Here is a 23,140-nt window from a genome sequence, read left to right on the forward strand (position 1 = left end):
CGGGCAGTGTTGGAAGTGTACCCGGGCACTTGTAATTCGGTCAGAGTCTGATGCTCAATTATCAGAAAGATTTAATTCTCGGAGCTTGCGGATTTTATTTTTGTAGGGCGGGGAGGACGTTACGTTTCATAGTGTTGGACGGACATTGCGAATAATCAAATTGAAGAAAAGGATCGATCATGAGGGCGGCCATGGGTAGACAAAGGAACAGGAGGAAGACGATGAATGCTCGGATGCCATGACCATAGTAACAAGGAATTCAGTCTAATCTAAATATATTCTTTCTTTTTGTGTGGCTTCAGACTCCCTTCGTCAACATCTTCAGTGTAACTTGCGAGGTCGACCAACCGAAGTGACCGCCGCGCTGCTTCAGAGTTTTGCGAAAGTTTCATAGATCATCTTACATTAAAAAGGCGAATAAAATTTATTTATTTATTTATTTATTTATTTATTTATTTATTTATTTATTTATTTATTTATTTATTTATTTATTTATTTATTTATTTATTTATTTATTTATTTATTTATTTATTTATTTATTTATTTATCCTACATTTTCAAGGGATGATGTTTACTAAGAATTTTATGTAGTTGCCACTCCGTTGCACAAATAGTAACGATCATGAATTCATCGTCATCATAATCATCAGCCTACTGAGGTCCGCTGCAGGACGAAGGCATCTCCCATTGACCTCCGACCGCTCCTGTCCTGCGCTGCTCCAGCCCACAGTTCACCCTCGAATTTCTTTATTTCATCCTTCCATCGGGTTAATGGCCTTTCCCTTCTTCTACACCGATCTCTTGGTATCCAATCTGTTGCCCTAATTGTTCACCGGTTGTCGGTTCGTCTCACTTTATGGCCAGCCCTAGTCTATTTCCTTTTTTATATATTTAAAATATGATATTTTTTACTCTTGTTTATTATCTGATCCAGTTAGCTCCTTTCCTATTTCCTTTTTTATAAATTTAAAATATTATATTTTTTACTCTTATTTATTATCTGATCCAATTAGCTCCTTTCCTGTCCTTCAGTGTTACTCCTAACATTATTCGTTCCATGGCCCGTTGAGCAGAGCTAAGTTGGCTTTCTAGTTGTTTAGTAAGGCGCCAGGTTTCAGATTCGTGTGTCATCACCGGCAGGATGCACTCATTGTAGATTTTTCTTTTGAGTAACAGAGGTAGCTTACTTTTGATCATTTGGGAGTGCTTGACGAGTGCTCCCCAGCCCATACCTATTCTGCGCCGGATTTCTCTCTCGTGGTTGGGATCAGCACTAACCATTTGTCCGAAATAGTTATATTCTGTTACTTCTTGCAGCGTTTCGTTTTCTAAGCTGAAAAAGACGCTTTAGGCATGCTTGTTCCTTCTTACTTTAGATTTATTCATATTTACTTTAGCCCCACAGCCGTGCTTTCTCATTGTAGTTCCTCAAACATTGTTTACAGGTGTTCTGCAGTTTCACTCAGCAAGACTGCGTCGTCCGCGAACATCAAATGGCTCGAGTAATTTCCACTTTACCCTCAACCCTGTGTTTTCGTGGTCAAGCTTTCTGAATACCCCCTCCGGGTTTACGTGCTATTTTCAGGCGAACTACGAGGAAAGGAAAAGCCATTAGCAGAAATTCACGCGTTCGGCCAGACGTACCACCAGACGTACGCCATCGCTTCTTCGTTCTCGTTGTTTCCAACCCATACCACAAGAGACGGGTGTCGCTGGAGGCGTCGAACCTGGAAAATGGTCCCAACGGAATGCGCACACTGAAATTTCTCAGCCGCACTACTGCAGCCTATACGCCCGCCTGAGGACATAACGCCTGAGGGGCGGCACACCGGGAGACCTCCGCAATGGACAATGGCGCAGCGGGCCCCCGACCCGCAACTGCCCAGGACCTCGTTTCTTCCCTTTTGATCCCCTTAGGGTTTTTTTTTTTTTTTTTGCCTTTCACAGCAGCCCCCCAGGGGCAATTTAAGGGAAATGAAGACGTGAAACGACAACAACTTCTCCCACCCCAAGCGCCTCGCCGCCCCGATATTGTTGACATCGTCACCATATAGTTTCTTACACTATACACTAGAGAGGAATCTGGCGTTAGCGTCCATGCGGCTCACATCAAGTCATGCGCCGCCATTACATCATGGGCTCGCCTTAGTTTCATTATTGGCTTGGATTTAAACGCTTTAGTGGCCGTATATTCGAACACAGTTGCACAAAAAATGCAAAGAATGGTGTGTTATTATATAAGTGGAAAATAAAATAAGCTGTTTTAAAGCTAAGGAAAAAGTAAGTAAAGCGTATTCTTGCAGGAACGGTTGTGCCTACCATTCTGCAGGCCAAGCTATATTGGGGAAACTCATAACATACTCTTATTTTATTACTTTTATCATTATTTATGATAATAAGTTGTTTGCAGAGTTTGGAAAGCTTTATGAGCGTGCCTATGAAAACGTCGTCTTCGCGGCGAACCGGTGCACCGACCGTCAGCTACAGTTTAACAAAACTTGTTGCTGAGTCAGTTGGTTCATACTTGAAGAAAAAAGAAAACGTGGCGTTAAGCAGTCCCGAACGAAGAGAAGATAGGACTCATACAGGCGCCCGTATCGGTCGAATCTTGTCTTCGTCAAAGTACGTTTTGTTTCTTTTTGTTGTTTTTTTTTGGCAGCTACAACTTTCGCGGCAGCATATTACCCGCTCAGTAATACGTTCTTCGACTGCGGCATTACCAACGTCAGGTACGATCACCCACTGCCTGCCTTTTCACCGAACACGGCGACCACCTGCAGAGCAGGGAGGATTTCGGCTTCTTCGTAGCTCGTATGTGCGTTAATGCACAGTGAAGAAAGCAAATCCCCAAAACCGCTTAAAAATCCAATTGTCATACAAAGACCAAGCCAAAAGCGGGGGTCTTCCCTAAACCCCTACGCCGACAAGGATTCCGAGGTGCAGTTTCCTTTCTAGTATACGTACAAAGAAACTCTATGATCGTCACCACACTAACGTCACAGGATTTGTTCTGCGCCTCTCGCGTAGTCTCCGCGCCTTCTTTCCAGAAGATGCGAACAGGCGGGTTCGCGAGGTCACGCGCCGCCATCTGTGAACGAGCGCTTGTACTTGCTACGGGTGGGTGCCTGCTTTTCCCTTGCGCGAGTATTTAAACCGTGTTAGTTCAGCCGGGATGACAAACGACCATCACACTACGACGCAAGATCGAGCGTTTTGACAAGCTGCGATGTACCTGTTTTTGCTATTCTAAAAAAACATGCATTTAAAGAATTTACTTCACAACGGCAAAAACTACCCCTGCTTCTTCTTAATGAAGTAAACCAAGGACGAATTACTTGATTTGATGGCTGTTTATTGAAGGAGGCCGGGTCACAAATCCCTGAGGTTGATTTGAGAAGGCGAAAAATTGGGAAAGTTAAGTGATAAAGGTTATCAAAACGTATTTGGTTTCTTTATGTCACATTGGAAGGTACGTTCGGCCCTTGTTATAGATTCCCTAACCAATTCAAGATTAGATAAATGACTAAGCATAAAGCTTTACAGAGATTATTTTGAGAAGATAACTCTACAATTTCCTCTGATAAAAAAAAACGGGTCAGCTCAATTTTGACAAATATGGTTCTGTTCGTCACACGCAATGCAGTGTGCTGGGAAGAGTTACAGTCGAACAGTACGGAAACACATTACATTAATACTCAAAGTGCGGGTACATTTTTCAATCCCGCCCCAGGACGGCTGTAACGTGCACTCGCACAAACTAGATGTTTCCCCTCAAGTGCCGTATTTCTGTTCAAAATTAATGCGCTGGAATTCAGCAGATACTGATTTCGCTAACCCGCATTTAACGAATTCTCTGGTTTAGCGAAAACTATCTGATTGTTCATTCGTAGATACCGGAGCTTAGTTTTTCTTAGTAAAACCATTTTTTACTGTGTCCTTCCAATTTTTAGACAAATCTGGAGTAGTGTTTTAAGAAATTGCCGGAGCGCTAACCTGTTGCTCGACTTCGGTGGCGACGCTCTGAAGAAAGGCTGAATCCGCGGGGTACAGGCTGGTGGAGAACATCATGTCTTGCCAGATAAGAATCCCCAGCTCGTCCGCCTTGTCGTAGAAGTCGTCGGTTTCGTAAACACCGCCACCCCATACGCGAAGCATGTTCATATTGGCGTCCTGTGTAAATTAATGTTCGTGGACCAAAGACACAACACGCTGCGACGCTTTCGGCCGCACCTGCAGCACCGTATACCTTGGCGGAGATCAGCAGGTCCTCCACGTAGTCACTCGTCGCCCTCTCTGGAAAAATGTCCGCGGGAACCCAGTTGCTCCCCTTGGCGTATATTGGCACGCCGTTGATTTCGAAGTAGAACTCAGTTCCGCCGTTTGTGTTCTCTGCCGGGGGGCGTATACGTTGGGGTTAAAAAATGATCTGCTTGTAAACATCCGTGCAAATGGAGCCGTCGTCAAACGCAATATTTGCTTCTTCGTAGAAATCTTACAGGTCCCATGGCAGGGCATTGAGTAAAGATTAGAGGGGTGTAATTCGTCACCGCGCCAAGCCCACGGCAGTTTTTCTTTTCCTGTTTTTCCTGCCCAGCACTTTCTTGTGTCTTTTCTTTTTCCATTCCGAACTTCAACAGAGAAGCATGTAGGCGACTGTACACACCGGCAAACCTCTCTGCTTCTTCAATAAAGAGCTCTCTCTCTCTCTCTCTCTCTCTCTCTCTCTCTCTCTCTCTCTCTCTCTCTCTCTCTCTCTCTCTCTCTCTCTCTCTCTCTCTCTCTCTCTCTCTCTCTCTCTCTCTCTCTCTCTCTCTCTCTCTCTCTCTCTCTCTCTCTCTCTCTCTCTTCGAAAAAGTACAAACAGGTGAAGTAAAACTTTCAGGCAGAAAAAGTGCAGCAGCAAAAAATACAAACGTAAAAAACATATTTCGAGATTCGAGATACAAAGTGAGCGACACTTGGAAGTATGCACGACACTTGCTGCCTTCACGACGGAAGAGGGGTACAGTTTGTAAGAATGAAGTACAAAATAGCTATAAATCTCAATAATACGCTATGCTTTGGAAATTATTACGATTAAATAAGCAGCATAATAACTTGCTTTCTCAGGGGATCGTGAACTGTGTATAACGAAACTATCTCTGGAAAATTAGAACGAAACTTGAGAAATTCGTTACTGAATTAAGTAAGCAAATATCTTGTAGCAAAACACCATTAATTTATATGGAATTGACTGCAGTCTTGAGAAATTCCTTTATTTAAGAAGCTTTCGTTAAAAATTTTGCACTTGCAAGTGCTTGACGTAGTCTAATCACGTCATTCATTTTATGACGTTTTACAACCTCCACTTCAAGCACAAGCGGCAAAAATTGCACTGGCACAACTCTACACCACCTGTCTCGTTTTTTATATAGGCAGTACCTCGGTATATAAAGAGCTTTCGGCATTTCTGATAACGAAAATCTCTTCTTCTAAGTGACATATATATACCAGGATCATATCTATATGAACGGGTGACCATTAAGGGAAGGATGCCACTCTGAGGTAGAATTGAGACTGTTAGGATCTTATTATTAATTGAACACAGAATTGTTAATGCCATGCTAAGATCTGATCTCTACAAAATAGTGAAATTTTTGTGCAAGGGTAGAAGGTCTAATTTATTTCACAACCACATTTATGGCTGACTTGTGCTGTGGAGCGGTGTAACATGCCTGCAAGCGGTTCTAGCACTGTGCCACGACTTTCAGTTACATCGTTGCTGCTTGAATGTATCTGGGCTACTGTGAATGTTCTGCATAGCTTTCTTTTTTTTCACAGCGAGCCGATATATGGCTAGAATGGCTGCATTTTTCTACTCCGCGAACAAAAACCCACTCGCGCACGGTACAGGCCGTTTGTCGCTGTGAGAAGGTCATGTATAGTTAAGATTCCAAAACCAATGAAGGGCGACGGAGGGAACACAGACGGCACGTGACCGACGAGATACTGTGCAAATACCAACCAGGGTATCAAACGGCAGGTGTAACACATAGCATGGTGATAGTCTTCGGTGGCTGCAATGTAAACATTTACAAGAGAGGCAAGAAGTGGAAGTGGATGTACGATCCAGGTCACGTTGGAAGGGCTTGAACTAATGATTAATGACTCGCATCAACCATCCACTGAACATAGGTCTTGTATAGACTTAACTTTCGCAAAATATCTGTCTCGAGTTTATTATATCATTGTCTCCAAACCAGAAAAGATGTCTTTCATCCTGTTTATGTTGGAAGAGTTGGTACTGTCGTACAGCAATGATTTCCACCAGTCAATTAGTGTACATGTATAGACGTGACTTTCCCTAAATACCACGTACCCATGGCTCTCAAAAGAACAAGGACAGCGAATGTGGGTATGGCTGCGCCGTACAAACGGAAGATAGGATTGCAGTGCCCCTTGAGTATTCTAGTAACGTGGTATTAAACCCTAGCTTAGTCACGTGGTACTGCCGCGGTGAGGTTCCGAGCGAGCACAGCTGCGACATCTCTCCCCAGCTGAACACGTGGCGGACGTCACATCTGCCAAATTTGCGCTTCGGTGGCTCAAAGTCATTGCGACGCGATGAATGACCTTGTCCTTTCTCTTTATTAAATGCGTGTACCCCTGCCTCTACGGTGTGGTACATCTTCGCTGGTCATCCATCTTTACAAAAAAAAAATGGCTGCTCACTTTTTTCAATCCTGGATCATATGGATCATATGTAACAGAAAAAAAAAGTATTTTGTGCGTAATAAGTTTTTTGTGCCTGCTCTAAGCAGCGCTAGTATTAAACCAAGAGTATAAAACATAGGTATATTAGTCCTTTTTGGTAAAATGGCACGTCATCACCCCGCTACAAATGGGAAACCAATAGCAATCACCACAACCACCACCACCACCGTCATCATCATCATCATCATCTCATTTGTTAGCTAAGAAAGGGGAGTCGCTCGACTACTTACCAATTTCGTCCTCGTTAATCCGGACGGTGCGAAAACCAAACATGGCGGTTTTCTGCGACGACTCTTTTTTGCCGTATAGGGTAACGTTAAGACAGTATAAATTCTGGCTTCCGTAGCCAGTCGGCCACCAGGGTTCAACTTTAATTGTCTGCGGATGGAAGGAATTATTTTCATTCGCTATCAAATGTGAAGTGTAACAAAGAGTGTGATGAAAACAGGGCGAGTTCGTTTGAGTCTAATACGCGTTGTTTCGTTGCAAAAGACGATTTTGCTTTGTCTAGCTTGTTCCGCCCATCTACTCTCCACCTGCATTTGCCCATAAATTTTACTCACAGCTAAGAAAAAAAACCCTAAAGCTCACAATGTGACCTTAATAATTCCTACCCCTGGAGTAAAAGATCGTTGAGCGCACCTGTTCAACGTCTGGATAACCAGGACTACAGCAGCGACGGCAATCAACTTATCATCTTTTTTTTCTGAGCTTCAAGTATACTTTTCTAAAAGCGAGTGGATTTTTCAGTAATGAAATCCGAAGTTGTGACAAGCTTTTACGTGATGTGGTTCTACAAGCGACCCCCGTTCAGCTCGGTGAGACAAGTGTACCTAGAGAAACATTCTTTTCGCACTGAAACTGCGCAACGGTAATATTGTTACGCTGTCTTCTGACTCACAAAGCGAGAAGGTAACCGCCGCCGAGTCGTTCTGGAAGTGTGACAAAAGTGCGTTCGGTAAACGAATTTCTTCCTTTCCAAAATCAATAACAGTACCCTAAAAAGTCGGTGCCCATCGTGCGCGGAGAGGGGAAGAAAGGTGAAGGTACACAGCTGCTGAACAGGTCTCGGGCGGTCGCGACGTTCCACCGCCCACTCTACGAAACGTACCCGGTTGTCCCCAAACATTTCTCTCCGACCCAAGCGATGTTAGTGGCTTAAACTCTTAACGGTAACCGTATAACCTAAACGCTTAAAAGCCTACGGAACGTCCTCTCTTTTCTTAAAAATTAATACGCCCGGGCAGAGGTGCATTTAAAAAAATTATGAAAGGGGCCATGGAGACAAAATACAATTTTGTTCTGTTCGTAAGAACTGGACTCTAGTAACTCAGTCAGCTCCATTCATTCCTTTCATGAGAGGCTCTTCTTTAAAAAACGCGCGAAGTGCTAAATTTTTTCAAATTTTGTGCCCTAGTGACTTAATCTGGGCAGGAATGACGTATTATGAGCCTACACTACTAACATTTTTATCAGTTCTTACTCTGAACTTTTGCATTTATTAAAGACGATAGTCCTTCTTGGGCTACTTAAACGCAGAAATTTTGGTCTGTCTGTCTGTCTGTCTGTCTGTCTGTCTGTCGTCTGTTTGTCTGTCTCTGACTAGATTCAGCCACTCGGCCAAAGTGAAACAGAAACTTCGCAATAGCCTTATATACTCACTACCAAATCTAAACGTCCAAGTCCGGTGTTAATGTTCATACTTGTCAACATTGTTGAACAAGAACAAGACATTGCGCAAATATAAGGCAGAAAATCAATACATGAGTGATATTTGTAGTGTTCCTATGTTAAACAATTCACGGATGATTGGTTTTTCGGATAGCAAATAAAATACTACATCAACTACAGAAAACCGTCGCCAGCTGTTGCACGCGCTACCTGAAGGCATTTCAGAAATCAATCGGCAATAGCAACGAAAGGTTCAACTAGATGGGATCCACGTTCCCCTTGAAACGCTCGTGCAGTAGGGTATTGTGGTTCTATAAATGTTGTAGTAGGGTGCCTCAATTCACGCGCGTCTCCGGCGCCGTACGGCAGCGCTGGCATCGAGGCACCTGACTTGGAGCAGTGGAACGCAGTAAATTTAAACTGACTTGAGCAAACCTCTAGCGTGTTATCTTGGGAGGAACGAGACGGGAAAGGAACAGTATGAGAGGCGAGCGGGAAAGAGAAGGGAGGAATTTACTTGGCAGGGGCACCAATGGACTATCGTCTTCCATCGACATTTGCACCGAAAGGAGGAGATACGCGGCCTTTTTTTTTTTTAGTTTCACTCTACTGGTCTTGAAAATGGTGCCTAATCTACTCTATTTGAATATCCAATTGATGAGACGTATAAGATTAAAACCAAAATCATGTTTTGAATGGCGTGCAACTTCAGGGCTTCAAGTTTTCTTCAATTTCTCGATTTTTATTCCGCCATTTTGCCACAGGGCATCAAAGGAATGGAAGTATAAATAAAAGGAAAGTGACGGGAGGCAAAAACTTTATGCACTTCAGAATGCTGTATAGGCTAGCCTCAGCAAGAAAGTCTGACAGCTCGATTACTTTTGTGAATTTCGCGGTAAAATTGGTATCAAGATAAAAGGACAAAGCATTATTTTTAATTAACTAGACTTGTATTTTGTCTTCATGGTCCCTTAAGTCTGCTTACGTGCTTTGAAGGGGACCCCGCAACACTTCTTCCAACTTTTTTTGAAATCTTAAATGCTTGCAGAACGTAGTCACGCAACCCTCCCAGTACTTATATTAGGGGGTCGCAAAGTACATCAGCCAAAAATTACTGCTCTATGCCCATCAGATAACTTGTAAACTCGCTTTAAAAAATTTTCCTCTCTTTCCCGGTCTTGACGTTCTTCGACGGCTCGAATCACGTCACTAAGGCCATGTAGCGGCTGCTGGCCGGTTTTTCGTCAGTTCCAGCAATGAACGCTTTTCGACAGCAACTTTAAAAAAATCAAAAAAAAAAAAAACAAAGCAGATACAGAAGGCGTATCTGCTGCGACCGGTCAATCACGCAGTGCGCCGCTCCGTGCTGGCGATAACTGTAGCTTTCGCAGTGGTTCCAGACGTGAAAGAGAGTGAGAGCGCTTATCGAAAGTGTTGAAGGGTCCCTTGAAGACGAAAGCCTGGCGGTACTTATTAACAACTTCTTGGCTGTTCCATCGTATCTGCGTCTCTCTTTATGCTATCGTTTCTCTGCCTTTCGGCGCGGATCGCTTCGACCGGCTTCTTCTCTGTGACAACGTGTTTGCGTCTCTTTTTTCGCCTCGTTTCTTCGTCATACGAATAACGGCAGCAAGCAGACTGGCACACGCCACAGCTTCTCTAGAATCAGGCTTCTGCGTGTTGCTGTGCACACTTTCTACTCACACGTCATCACTTCCGTCCGGGTATCACGCGGAACGTTCTTATTCTTAAACTTTCGCGCTTCCAATTTATAGATTTGCGAATTTTGTGAAGCTTGAACATTTACCCACACAGTTTCCTATTCCTGGCCGTTACTGTTCATGGTACCACCGAGAATTATTCACGTAACGGTGGATCTGCACGACAAGACAATCATATTAAATTCCTCTCTGCTTTTTGGTGTTATTCTCCAAATTCGCTGCGTAGCATGCTCGAATGGCGCGGACAAGAATGTGTTAACGGCACTTGGGGGTGTTTTTGCGTCTTCCTTGCACCGTGGTTGCCATTGCGAGAAAAAAAAAAATGGTCCTAAACTATTTTAAAGAAGACGAAAACTATAAAATAAACTCAAGCCGGAAGACTTTCAGTGCAACCCAGGTAGCGGTGCATACGGCGTTCCACAGAAGTCAACGAGGATCAACACTTACACGTGGGACGGCCAAGGAAAGTTTTAGCCTTCCATCAAGCGACGCCTCCGAGGATTGTAACAGCACCGACCCAGCGTACAGAAGGGAGTTGTTCAAGCTTACACGGATGGTTCCGTTCCTTGGAGCTCGAGTCGACCTTTTGTAGAAAACGGTGAGCTCGATGATCCACTTTTGACCTCCACGGGGTCTGCCTACACGGCAAGCACAAATTGAAGGCAAACAACCAGAAATTATATAATTAACATTAATAATTGGCTATCACTCTGCTCGAAAAAAAAAACATATACCAAAGAATTGGCTTCATATCTTCCTTTGTGGTTTTGTTACTTGTTGTGTTTTTTTTTTGCTCTTGTAATGAGGCCGGTATGCGTTCTTGGCGCTTATTTATTACATTATAACATCTGTGTTTCTATATAAAATAATCGCCTCAGCGTTGTCGGCGAGAAAATAAAACGCCAATACTTTGTCCCACCATGGTTGGCTCTTTTTCAATACTGCAAATCGAAGAAAAATAAATAAATGAAAAGCTTATTATTTTAACATCTTTTTCGAAACCCGCGTGCGTATTTTGCGCTTGCCCGGCTCAAAATAAACGAATTTTAGACTAGTTTCTAACAGCTTGCTCACAATGCATTAGCCCAAACTTTCAACAAATTTCCCACTCACGTTGTGGTGTCGTCGTCACCGTGACGTCTCGAATGACCACTTCATCGTATGCTTCGATTTCAATCGATTTCCTGCCACAGAAAAAAAAAAACAAAGAAACGACCATAATATTTGAGTTCGTCGGCGGGTGCTCGACACCTGACCAATGCTTCAAAAAGAGGTTTTTCTAAACGCTGAGGAAAAACTTTTCATAGCGTTCAGACACTACACCGCGTATTGGCTGTGAACAACCCATTATCCCGTTATGCTTTAAATGCGCGTTTTAGTTGTACAGCTTTGTGCTTGCCATGAAACAGCTGTAGAGCGTGATCGCAAGCCCAAGAAACATCAGTGAGAGGGTAACTAAACTTGTATTTCGAAGCGTACTTGAAGTGCGTCGGAGCACAAGAAAATATTCCGGCAACAACATAATGGTTGCAAGAAGCTGCGACAATCTTAGGTCCCCGCAACACGTACAGTCGTGAGCAATTTAAATGCGAACACGAAAATATGAGCCAGGACACGCAATATCTTAAAGTACTGTTCGTGGAGGTCAAATAATGGCTCATTATTGGCATATTAGGAAAGCCACTTTTCCCAACTCTGTTACTGTAATTAATCCACGCGTCAGTTTTACTTGCATAGAAAGAAGTCGCGCTATTTGTGTGCTCTGATTCATATTTTTTGAAGTCGCGTTTCATTTATCCATGAGTGTACATATATCAAACTATCGTCTCTATATAAGTAGCTTCCAGCCTTACATGTAATGAGATGCTTAAGGAGACAGATGAAAATAGTGACCTGGGGCAATTCGTCAGTGCTTGATCCAAACAAGAAGTAAAAAAACATCGCGGAGAACACCGAAGTCTGCTTATGTGCGGGGATGCGGAATCACGGGTGTGTCATGCGGTGTTTGCGAGATTCGTTTGCGAGATTCGTTTGCGAAGACTTTACGCGTCTTGGTTGCAGGACTCGCCACTGTCGATGTCGAAGGAGCCGCAGACGTGGAAGCAGTCGACGTCGAAGCAGAGGGGAGTAGAAGCAGCCACGGAGAGCGCAAAACTGGGCGCGTTGCATGCAGACATCACGCGTCATCACGTATACAGTAGCCGACCGATTTTTCGGACCTGGAGGGGAACGAAAAATAGACCGAATAAAGAAGCAGTCCGAAAAATCCGCGAGTCGCGAAAACGAACTTTAGTTTATTTAGATAGGACTGAAGAAGTCTCGAATGGTTCAGAACAGACCTACTGAGGATGTTGCATATACGTCAGCGTCACCTGGTGCCTAAAAAAAAAAAGAGCCACGAATGACCCGTTTCCGGCTTTCGAGATTGCTTCCGAAGCAGAGTGTACATGCAAAACTATGGCCTCCAAGATCAAAGTTTGTTACCAATCCCCATCCTATCCGAAGCTAGCCAGGTGGCTTAGGATTCAAAACAGCGTCGTTTTGGGGTCGCACTGTGGCTCTAGTGTCTGTAAAATCGAACTTTTGGCTTCCTTTTGTCCGAAATATCCGTTGTTCATATACATTACTCCTGTGGGGCAACTGACGGCTCCACGGGAATGTCCGGAATATCCGGCAAGTCTGAGTTTTTGTAGTCCGAAAAAACGGTCGGCTACTGTCGTAATCAAAAGCGTCTTGTTAGGCCTAAGGCTCGACAGGCTCATATTCGCATTTCCCCTTCCGCGCCGCCGCCAACCTCTTATCGACACAGACACGGAACATTTTACTTTTTGTGCGTTGGGGTGCCGCGCGTGCTTGAATCCGCCGCCGATGGGGATTTTTCTTGCCGCAGTTTTTTAAATGCAGAGCATTTCAGTAACTCACGATGTCACCCGCGTTGACGTCCGTAGTCGTAGTCCGCACCCCTCCCCCTACACTATATAAAAAAAAATACTATCCGGCGCCTGGTTTCGATCCCTCGACCCTGCGGGCGGAACGCAATGTACATAGTGCTCTTCCCACTGCGCCACAAAGACGACACAGAATGGGAGGCTACGAACGCGCCTTATATCTTTGACTCATTCAAACTACGTCAAGAAGCTGCTGATACAACGCATTCACTACCACCAACTCCCCAAACACTAAACGTTAACGCAATACACCCACCCCCTATGCGACGCATTTACTCGAGTCCCCCTCGCGGGGAGATGGGCCCAATTTTTATCTTGATGAGCTACCTGTGCCTTCTTCTGTAGTGTGGATCGGCGTGAAATAGGGAACAAATAATGTCAAATAAAAAAACTGTGTAGGCTACCTCGGTGAACAAAAATAGACAAAGGCATCTCATGCGAAATACAGGAGCTAACTGTATACGCTGAGTCATGTTTAGTAGTTTTAATCATGGGTTTTGACAGCGTCATAGAAGCGCGTACACGAAGTATGACACTTGACGTATTCATCATACTGTCCTCCCACGGATTCACGTGTCTGCATTTATGTCACCAACTTCTGGGAAAGACCGGCGTCAGCACTCTTTCTCGACAGAGCACGAGGTCGCGGGTTCGATTGGCCACGGCCGCCGCAAGCAAAAGCGCCCGTGTGTTCGAGATTTCGGCGCACGTTTAAAAAATCTCCAGGTGGTCAAAATTAATCCGGAGCCCTCCACTACGGCGCGCCTCATCGCGTGCGTTCAGTCGGCTCATTCATAATCCCGCACACGCATGTAATTGGGATAGCAAGATTCTATGGGGGTCACAGTATTTAGCTACGCAAGTGTCATTGAAAACTGCCGTGGCAGGCTAAATACTGTAACCCCTTAGAATCACGCATGGGATCATAACCACACGGGCTGGGATTCGTAAGCGGCGTCCGCAGGAACACGATTAAGCTGCATTAATGCGCACTTCAATGTCGGCCTTTCTCCGCATTGTGTCATAAATGCAATCCCACCACCCCCACTGCGGCATTTCTTTATTGTGGAAAACTTCCGCTTGAGAGCACTAGCGGCTTCCTGAGCTTTTTCGACCTGGATCCGAACTGCACCGGAGAAGTGCAAAGCGGGGAAGGCTTCGAGTCGGGGGTCTCACCATATGCCGGTGGACGGAAACGAGGGTGCCCAGTCCCAGCCAAAGGAGCAGGGCATCTTGCGTATGAAGTTGACGTGGCACTGTCCGCCCTGGGCAGGCGACGGGCACAGCGGGTACACCGGGTACTCGGCCTGCTGCCGCTCGTGCATCCGCCTCGCGTACGTCACGGGCGACTCGCACTGCACCCGGATGCGGTTGCGCCCCTGGGCCAGAAAGAAGGCAGGAGGCAGTCGAAGCGGACCTCACGGGCAGTTCCATGCCGACCCCCCATAAAACTGCGACTCAGTCCGAGTCGCCACAGGAACCAGAACCTATCCTGCACCACAGCGGGCGACAATGTCCTTCGCCCGTGCCTGCGGACACGACAAGGGCTTCATACCCAACCCGGGAAAGGAAGCGCTTCGCCGAGCTTATTGGCCGTGTGAAGCACCGCACAGGTTTCGTCCTGAGGTCTTCAGGAAGTTAATGCATAGTAGCTGTGTACGGAGGAAGTGACAGCGCAGCGCGATGCTAGGAAATTGCTGCGTATTGCGTACTCATTTTCGGAACTGGTGTGACGTCACCGTACATTTGTATACATGAACGGGGCAACAACATGAATGAAGCAAGCAATTCTACCAGCATGCCTGAGCGAAAGCTGTTAAGATATTTCCTATTTGTATACTCGCAGTGTGCATTAAAGGGACCCTGCCACCCTTTTTCAACTTTTTTTTTTTCGAAATCTTAAATGCTTGCAGAATGCAGTCAACCAACGCATCCTGTACTTAGATTAGGGGGTCGCAAGGTACCTCAGCCAGAAATTACTGCTCTATGCCCATCAGATAACTTAGAAACTTGCTTAAAAGATTTTTCTCTTTTCCCAGTCTTGGCGTTCTTCGAACGCTCGAACTACGTCGTTACAGCGATGTGGTGGCTATTGGTTGGCTTTCATTCAGTTGCAGCAATGAACGCAGTCGATAGCCACATTAAAAAGAATGCCACAAAAATCAAAGCAGAAGCCGAAGGTGGATTTTCTGTGACGAGCAAATCGCGCAGTTCCGTTTCGTGCTGGCGATAACTATAGCTAGACTCGAAGGAAAGAGCGAACGCGTTTGTCGGAAGTGTTGCAGAGTCCCTTTGAGCACTCCACATACGTTTGCTTTTCCGTACGACCCCTTGTTCAATTGTCTGGTGTCCGTACTGTCATCACATAAAATAAAGTGAAATAAAATGAAATCGCAGTTATTGCCGTCCACAGCTCGAGTAGTACTTTAAGCTCGCAAAAGTTGGGCCGTTGGCATTTACCATGCAATCTTTCGCCTGCATTTATACTTCAAAAGCTTGTTTTTTTTTCGAATATCGTATGTATATAACTCCCCATGGTGTCACATGCGTCCAACCTTCATGTTATGTTGCGTGAGGAATAAATGAGGCATGCCGGCAAAGTGGAGAGAGAGAGAGAGAGAGAGAGAGAGAAACAACTTTATTAGACACCGGCTGTTTGGGGACGTGGCCTCTCACGTCGTGACCGAGCGGCCCTAGCCAGGGCTTACTCGTAACCCAACTGATGGGTCACTTTCAGGCCTCTGGTTATCCAGGGCCTCCGTCACCAGCTGGACGGCCAGGAGTTGAGTGTTGTAATCGCAACTCCGAGTAGCAGTTATGAACTGCGGTGGGATCCCTTTTTCTTTTGCTTCGGTTGGATGAGTTCTACAGTCCCATAGGATATGAGCCGTAGTAGCTCTTTCACTAGCACACCACTTGCACTTATCACTTGCGTACACTTTCGGACACATGTGTCTAGCGAGCACTGGAGTAAGTAACGAGTTCGTTTGCAGTTGTCTGTAGGTCACTGCTTCTTGTCTTGTAAGTCTTGGATGTGGCGGGGGCATGGTCCTACGGCTGGATCGATACCATTCGAGGACCCCACTGTACGTGTTGATCGTTGAATCTTCGTCGGGCTCCTGTTCCGCAGATGGAGAATCCGGACATCCCGACGCGTCTCGACCGGTTAGCGCACGCGCCGCCTGGTCCTCCTCCTCATTGCGGTTGCTGTGTCCCTTGGTTGAGTGGAGAAGTCCCATGTGCGCTGGGAACCATTTTACCGTTGTGGTCACAGTTCTGGGGGGTAGGGCACCGCACAACCTCACAGCACTCTCAGACACGTTGTTGTTGGCGTAGCTTAGGATTGCTGAACGAGAGTCACTAAGTATCGTGGTGCACTTAGGGTTAGTGAGCGCTAAGGCAATGGCTACTTCTTCTGCCTGCTGTGTTGTTTTAGCCCTAATGCTGCCGGCGGTGAAGATTTCTCCGGTAGTGGCGGCTATGACGACGGCAACATAGGTGTCGGTCCGATCCGGATATCGGGCTGCGTCCACGTAGAGAGCGCCCGTGTCTGTTCCATGTGTATCGATGAGGGTTCTAGCCCTTGCCTTTCTCCGCTCTGCATTGTGTTCTGGGTGCATATGTCGAGGCAGCGGACTAATCTGCAAGCCGCGCCGTATGCCTTCAGGGAGTACTGTAGTGCTTTCCTGTTCTTTCGGTGACTCTTGTCCGTGGATTCCGAGGCGTTTGAGGATGTATCGTCCGGTGCGGGTTTGCATTAGCCTATTTCGCTGAGCCGTGCTCACCGCTTCTTCAATCTCTTCGAGGGTGTTGTGTACCCCTAGTTCTAGTAGCTTGTCCGTGCTTGCGTGAGGATAGAGACCCAGGATTTCTCTGTACGCCTTGCGTATAATAGCATTTAGCTTCTGCCTCTCCGCTGTCTTCCAGTTATGATATGCAGCGACATATGCAATGTGACTGATGGCAAAGGATTGCATCAATCTGAGGAGGCTTGCCTCTTTCATGCCTGATCGTCTTGTAGACACTCTTCGAATGAGCCTGGTAGATGTGTTGACCTTTGTCGAAAGTTTGCTTATGGTTTGCCCGTTGCAACCACTCGCTTCAATTATCAATCCCAATACTCGTAAGGTTTTTACATGTGGAATGGTGGCTCCTCCCTTCGTTTTGAGAGTGATGATTTTAGCCGTGTCCTCCTTCTTGTGCCGCTGGTGGGGTGGTAGGATCAGTAGTTCCGATTTGGTGGGTCAACATGAGAGGCCTGTGTCTTGTAGCCGTTCTTCGATCACATCGATTGCTTGTTGCAGCGAGGATTCAATATGGCCATCGCTGCCTCCCGTCACCCATAAGGTGATATCGTCGGCATAAATGGTGTGCCTGACATCGGGAAGGCAAGCGAGTTGGTTGGCCACATCAATCATAACGATGTTGAAGAGCGTTGGAGAGATCACTGACCCTTGTGGTGTTCCAACGCTTCCGAGTTGTTTCTTTGGCAGCTGCATGTCTCCGGCGGTGATTGTTGCGGCGCGGTTTGACAAGAAGTCTCTGACATATTCGGAGGTGTGTCTCCCCATGTTGAGCTTGGAGATTTGTCTTAGGATGGCCGAATGTTTGATTCTGTCAAAAGCGCTCTGTAGGTCTAAGCCAAGTACTGCTTTGTTATCCAGGGAGTGTGTGGGTGAGTCGATTATCTCCTGCTTCAGGAGTAACATTGCGTCTTGCGTTCCCAGCTTTTGCCGGAAACCGATGATTGTATTTGGATATAGTTGCTCTTTTTCAAGGTACGCTTGCCATCTGTTTAGCAAGACGTGTTCAAGGACTTTTCCGACGCAAGACGTAAGCGAGATGGGTCGTAAGTTGTCTATGTGTGGGGGCTTGCCAGGCTTAGGTATTAGCACCGTCTTAGCCTCCTTCCATCGCTCAGGTAGTTTCCCTTTTCTCCAGCATCTATTGTAGTAGTTCGTGAGTGCGGCTATGGCCGAGTCGCTTAGGTTACGCAGAGCCTTGTTTGAAATACGATCCGGGCCTTCGGCCGATTTACAATTGATGTGTGACGCGCGTGCAGGGCCCAGTAGGAGGAAATGCACGATGGAAGGGGAATGGCGGCGACAAAATACCGATACTGGTGGTCCACAGAAGGAGGCAGCAGCCATTGCCGCTGCTAAAGATAGCAAACGGGACCACTGAGAGCGTTAGAACGTAAACCATGGCTGGCACGGTGTGCGAGGGGCGTTCGAGGAACGCCGTGTTGCGGCCTTCTCAAGCCGGCGCATGGCGTGCGCGTCGAGCCGAGCATCACACTCGCGAGGACGAGGAAATAGGGGTCCATATACAGGGTGGTGCGACGATAATTGATCAATTTAAAAATTTTCCTGAGTGAACCGCCGCTCTGTTCGCGCTCAAACTTGCCACGAAGGTCGCATTTTGTGGTCTATTTTGTTTGATACCAGGAACAACGATGGTACTTACCTGTGTATTATGAAAATAAATAAAAACGATTTCGCCTATGGGAAAATTGCGGCTGAATTGGACGTGCGAGCCAGCGCAAGTTGATGTTGGAACGACGGAATTACCTGGGGTATGCAGAGCGAAACGCACGTTTGGGATTCACGGTAAGAAGGAGCCAAATGGTGCAGCAGACGATCAGAAAATGCACCTAGGAATGAGCAAGCAGATGATCAGAAAACCCGGATTTCGGGCTCGCACATCCAAATCAGCCGCCATTTTCCCATAGGCGAAAATCGCTTTTATTTATATTCAGGATCAACAGGTAAGTACCGTCGTTGTTCCCGGTGTCAAACAAAATAGACCACAAAATGCGACCTTCGTGTGAAGTTTGAGCGCGAACAGAGCGGCGGTTCGCTCAGGAAATTTTTTTTAAAGTGTTCCAATTATCGTCGCACCACCCTGTAGATAGATCCTCCGTTGATTTTCACGTCACAGTTCCGTAAATTCAAGAGAAAAAACTATAGTTTAAAGTACGTTTTAATGAATCTGTTATGAATCTGTAACAAGTAAAAAAATGGACTTGTTAGTTCCTTTTTATTACTTCCTCTGCCTGGCGCACGGGGCCATAAAAAAACGGCAGTGTGGCCTAACCAACAAAAACAGAGCAAAGAACATACGTGTCTGGCAGGGTTTTATGCTGTACACACATGTTTCGCAAAATAATTCTTTGTTTTTCTGAAGTTGCCACCCCCCCCCTCCCTCCCCCCTGCGCCCTGTCTACAGCGGTCCAAAATCTCGAAGTTGAAGTTGTTTCATAAACTACTTTCATCACTGGGGTCAGACAACTTCAAAATTTAGCGTCCGTGTAAAATCACTTGCTTGTTGCCTGTATGACGCGCCTTAGACGCCGCTGTAGCTGGCTGTCAATACTGGGCCCGAGTGCAGAATTCCCTAACAAAAAATATTTCCGTGGACACCGAGATTTTATGAAGTTCTATTCGTCTTTAACCATAATCCGAAAGGTATTAGGACTCTTGCGAAACCAGATGGGTGAGCGTTGCGCCAATAACGCATGCTGCAATAAAGAAAAACATCTGTTGTTATCAGTGTTATCAAAGCTTTAAGTGCATCAGTCGACCTAAAAATGTCAATTTTAAGAGGCATTAGTAATCCCACATCCACTTTTGCAACCAACCTAACGAGAACAAATTAAGCGACAGGCCAGTCATTAGACATGGAATGCCACAGGTCACAACTTCCGGCAGCAGCTGCGTAAGCGAGGAGCAACGCATCGAATTAAAAAAAAAGTCGCTCCTGTTTCGTAATTGATCTCTACCTGCAAACACAAGCAAACCTTGCCGAGAGGGAATATTTCCCTGTCTCGATGTGTTACCCAACCAAATACGCGCTACTTTGTGCGTCGGATGTGCAGTAACACGAACGACATATTCGACGCCACTTACTCAAAACGATGGTTATATAAGGCTTTTACGTGTCTCTAAATTCAAGCAGCTAGCTTTCGCACTAATTATTTACGGTTATCTCATGGTCATCAAAAATAAAGCACGAAAGTAAGAAGCGTAGAACTCTGGACATGGGTGTGTGGGGCCAAGCCGACAGAAACACATGCACTTGCGAACGAGGAGAACAAAGTGAACCTATTGTTCATATCACAAGCTAGCTGCAGCACTGTGGAGGCTACATTATTATCAATAGTGCGCCCACTGAGGGCGCCTAATTAGCCGTGAAGAGGGTCCTGAAAGGACACTCCCTTCTCCCCTCTCGGCAAGTGGCACCGCACGGCCCCGGCGCCTTTTGTCGCTCCACAGTGCTGCAGCTAGCTTGTGATATGAACTATAGGTTTACAGTGAAATCTTCGGCGGAGCAGTCTGGGGAGGAATCTACGGACGAGTTTGTAGTGTGTGGGGTCTCGACTAGATGGCGCCACGGCGACCATCATCATCAGTGGACAAACTAATTCTAAGTGCGCTAATAAAGCAAGCAAGCCACTACGTGTCCAGCTTTTCATGTATAGGTACCTAAAAACCTTACATTGCTCTCAACCTCCATTGCTCTCAACCTCCTCTCAAAACACATTTTACTCTGTGCTTCTCGAACTTCAAACGACGCCCAGCCCATGTCTCCTTGCACTGCTTTGTTAGTTGTTTTTCCATGCGCTCCTAAAGCCAAAGTTGCTCCTTATGAGTTCTTAAGTAGTTATCCCCTTCGTTTATCCACACTCCGGAATATTTATACTCCTTCACTCTCTGGGTAATTCGCCATGCTGGATAGACACTGCGTCAGTGGTAGTGTCATTGAAAACCATTATTTCCCATTTTTCTGCGCTAAAATTTAACCCGAGGTTGGTGGCTTCCTCACCGCTAATATTTATGAGCCGTTGCATATCGATATGGTTATCAGCTAAAAGAACAATGTCGTCTGCGTATAACATTCCCGGAATACTCTGTTGTACTTCTTCGCATACTTAACTTTCTTCCTGTCTCTTTTCTAACCCTGCCATGTAAAGCATAAACAGTGTTGGGCTCAAAGGACATCCCTGTTTCAGTACCCGATGGGTGTTGACCGGCTGGGCGCATTTCTGTCCTTCCCATGTAAGGTGCACTCTATTATCTTTACATATTGGTATAAGGAACTGTATTATTCGTCATCTAATCCCTGGAGTTTCAGCATTCTCCACAGCAGCTCTCTGTTTACGTTGTCATATGCACCTTTGATGTACAGGAACGTAATCCATAAAGGTCTATTCTGCACTTTCGCAATTTCAATGCATTGCGTTATCACGAACAAATTATCATCCAATCGCCTGTGTTTTCTAAACACATTCTGCAATTTCACAATGATTTCATGTTCTTCCATCCATGCTTGAATTTCTGATTTTATCGCCTGCAATACAAATCTATTCACACTGACGTTACTGTGAGTGGTCTGTATGTTGTGCTAGCTTCACCACAGCAAATGTGTAGCTGTTGTGGAGCCCGCTTTAAAAACAAGCTTCGGTGAAGACAAGCTTCGGTAAATATGCGTACTTAACCATGTTTTACATGATTATAATGGACCTCTTTTGATGAGGCCATCTACAAAGGGTACCGTATTGTCAAGCACAAAGCCGAACACCGTGATTACCTGCGCGCAGCAGGTGCCTTTTTAGGGGCGAAGCCCCTCAGGGGCTCGGGCTGTCGGCGTCTCCTGCCGTCGTCGTGGTTTCATGTAATCACAGTACTAAAACACCGGGACACCCGTTTTCCAACGCCTCATGCTAGAACGCTTCATGCTTCAAAGACACCAGACTTTTACAGCGAAGCTGTATACCTATAGGTCCTGCGAAGGAAAGTTTGACATCCACCTTTATGCAGCCATACGGCTACAAAGGAAAGCTATACAGCTTTCTCAGAAACTTCGCAGTTGAAGAAAAATTCCTCCTGGCCCAGGATTTGAACCCGGGACCACCGCTTAACCGGACCAGTCGCTCTACTAACTGAGCTAACCAGGAGGCTAGTCGTTTGTAGCGCGAGAACGAATTGATCAACAACTCGAAGTGAAGGACAGGTGTTAATCGACCAGATTTAGGGGAAATCCCCGAGGTGGAGTTTAGGTCCTATATGCCAAGGCACCAAGAATACATTTATACACAGCATGCTTCGCCCCTTCCCAGGTTTCACGTTAGTGAAGACGGCCCGCTTTTCTTTCTTTCTTTTTTTTTTCACACCATATGCCACGCGAGTTCCGGTCCCTACTTTCCGAAGTGCCGAAGTGCTTTCCGAAGTGCTACATACCGAAATGCTAATACGAAGACCACGTTAAAAAAGAAATCCGAAGCATTTCCTTTCCCCACAGGAGTTAGTCGTAAGGAATGTAGCTGTCAGTGCTGCTGGGCGCAAATCAGCTCTAGTTTCAGTGGGGGCAATTCTGATACTTTTTCTCCGTTTTGTCGTTGTTGCGAGTTTTATTAAAGTGTTTTTAACATAATTTTGAGGCCGCAAGCGAAATAACCCGTCTGATAGCGGCGTTGTTTTTTTTTTTTTTGTTTTTGTTTTTTTTTGCGTCCCATATAAGTGCGCGTAAAATATGGCCAAGCATTAATTAACAATGGGAATAACCTAAAAATCTTTTGGGCGAGTTTTCAAATTGTTCGATGTGCGCTGAGCAGTAATATTTGACTCGGGTATGGCCACCTAATCTGTGAACTGGACGCGCTTATTGCCGATGTTTTCAAAGCGATACAGGGGACAAAAAAAGCAGAACTTCTTTAAAGATCCTTGACGAGCACTGGAGGAATGTTTCCAACGTTAACAGCACCCCAGCTTCACGTTTTGTGTTCCGCCCTGTACGTCTTCATGAGGAAGCCTGAATTTAATTTATGCACCAAACCACATCGTTTTTAGACCAAGCCCTGTCTCCCCACCCCTTCCTGTCTTCTAGCCCTCCTCCCTCCCCAATCTCTTTCCACGGCACGGCATGTACCGAGTACAATAAAAGCTCGTTAATTTGAACTCGAAGGGGACCATAAAATTGTTCGAATTAAGCGGAGTTCGAATTAGTGGGTGGGCTCTAGAACGAATGGAAATCACGCTACATTGCGCG

The 23,140-nt window shown here is 45.8% G+C and overlaps 1 protein-coding gene across 1 annotated transcript in view; it reads right to left on the minus strand.

Moving 5' to 3' along the window:
• Positions 1 to 23,140, minus strand: part of LOC144179696 (beta-mannosidase-like) — a 52,180-nt gene that overhangs the window by 9,586 nt on the left and 19,454 nt on the right. The window contains exons 5-11 of the mRNA XM_077708142.1: positions 14,270 to 14,472; positions 11,259 to 11,329; positions 10,695 to 10,783; positions 6,984 to 7,131; positions 4,247 to 4,389; positions 3,994 to 4,170; positions 1,645 to 1,727 (exon numbers count right to left, since the gene is read on the minus strand). Of these exons, the coding sequence (XP_077564268.1) occupies positions 1,645 to 1,727; positions 3,994 to 4,170; positions 4,247 to 4,389; positions 6,984 to 7,131; positions 10,695 to 10,783; positions 11,259 to 11,329; positions 14,270 to 14,472 (914 nt within the window). The remainder of the gene's footprint in view (positions 1 to 1,644; positions 1,728 to 3,993; positions 4,171 to 4,246; positions 4,390 to 6,983; positions 7,132 to 10,694; positions 10,784 to 11,258; positions 11,330 to 14,269; positions 14,473 to 23,140) is intronic.

The sequence above is a fragment of the Haemaphysalis longicornis genome, unplaced genomic scaffold, assembly GCF_048455015.1.
Source record: "Haemaphysalis longicornis isolate Haplotype H1 unplaced genomic scaffold, Haemaphysalis longicornis Haplotype H1 scaffold_4, whole genome shotgun sequence".
Classification (NCBI taxonomy): domain Eukaryota; kingdom Metazoa; phylum Arthropoda; class Arachnida; order Ixodida; family Ixodidae; genus Haemaphysalis; species Haemaphysalis longicornis.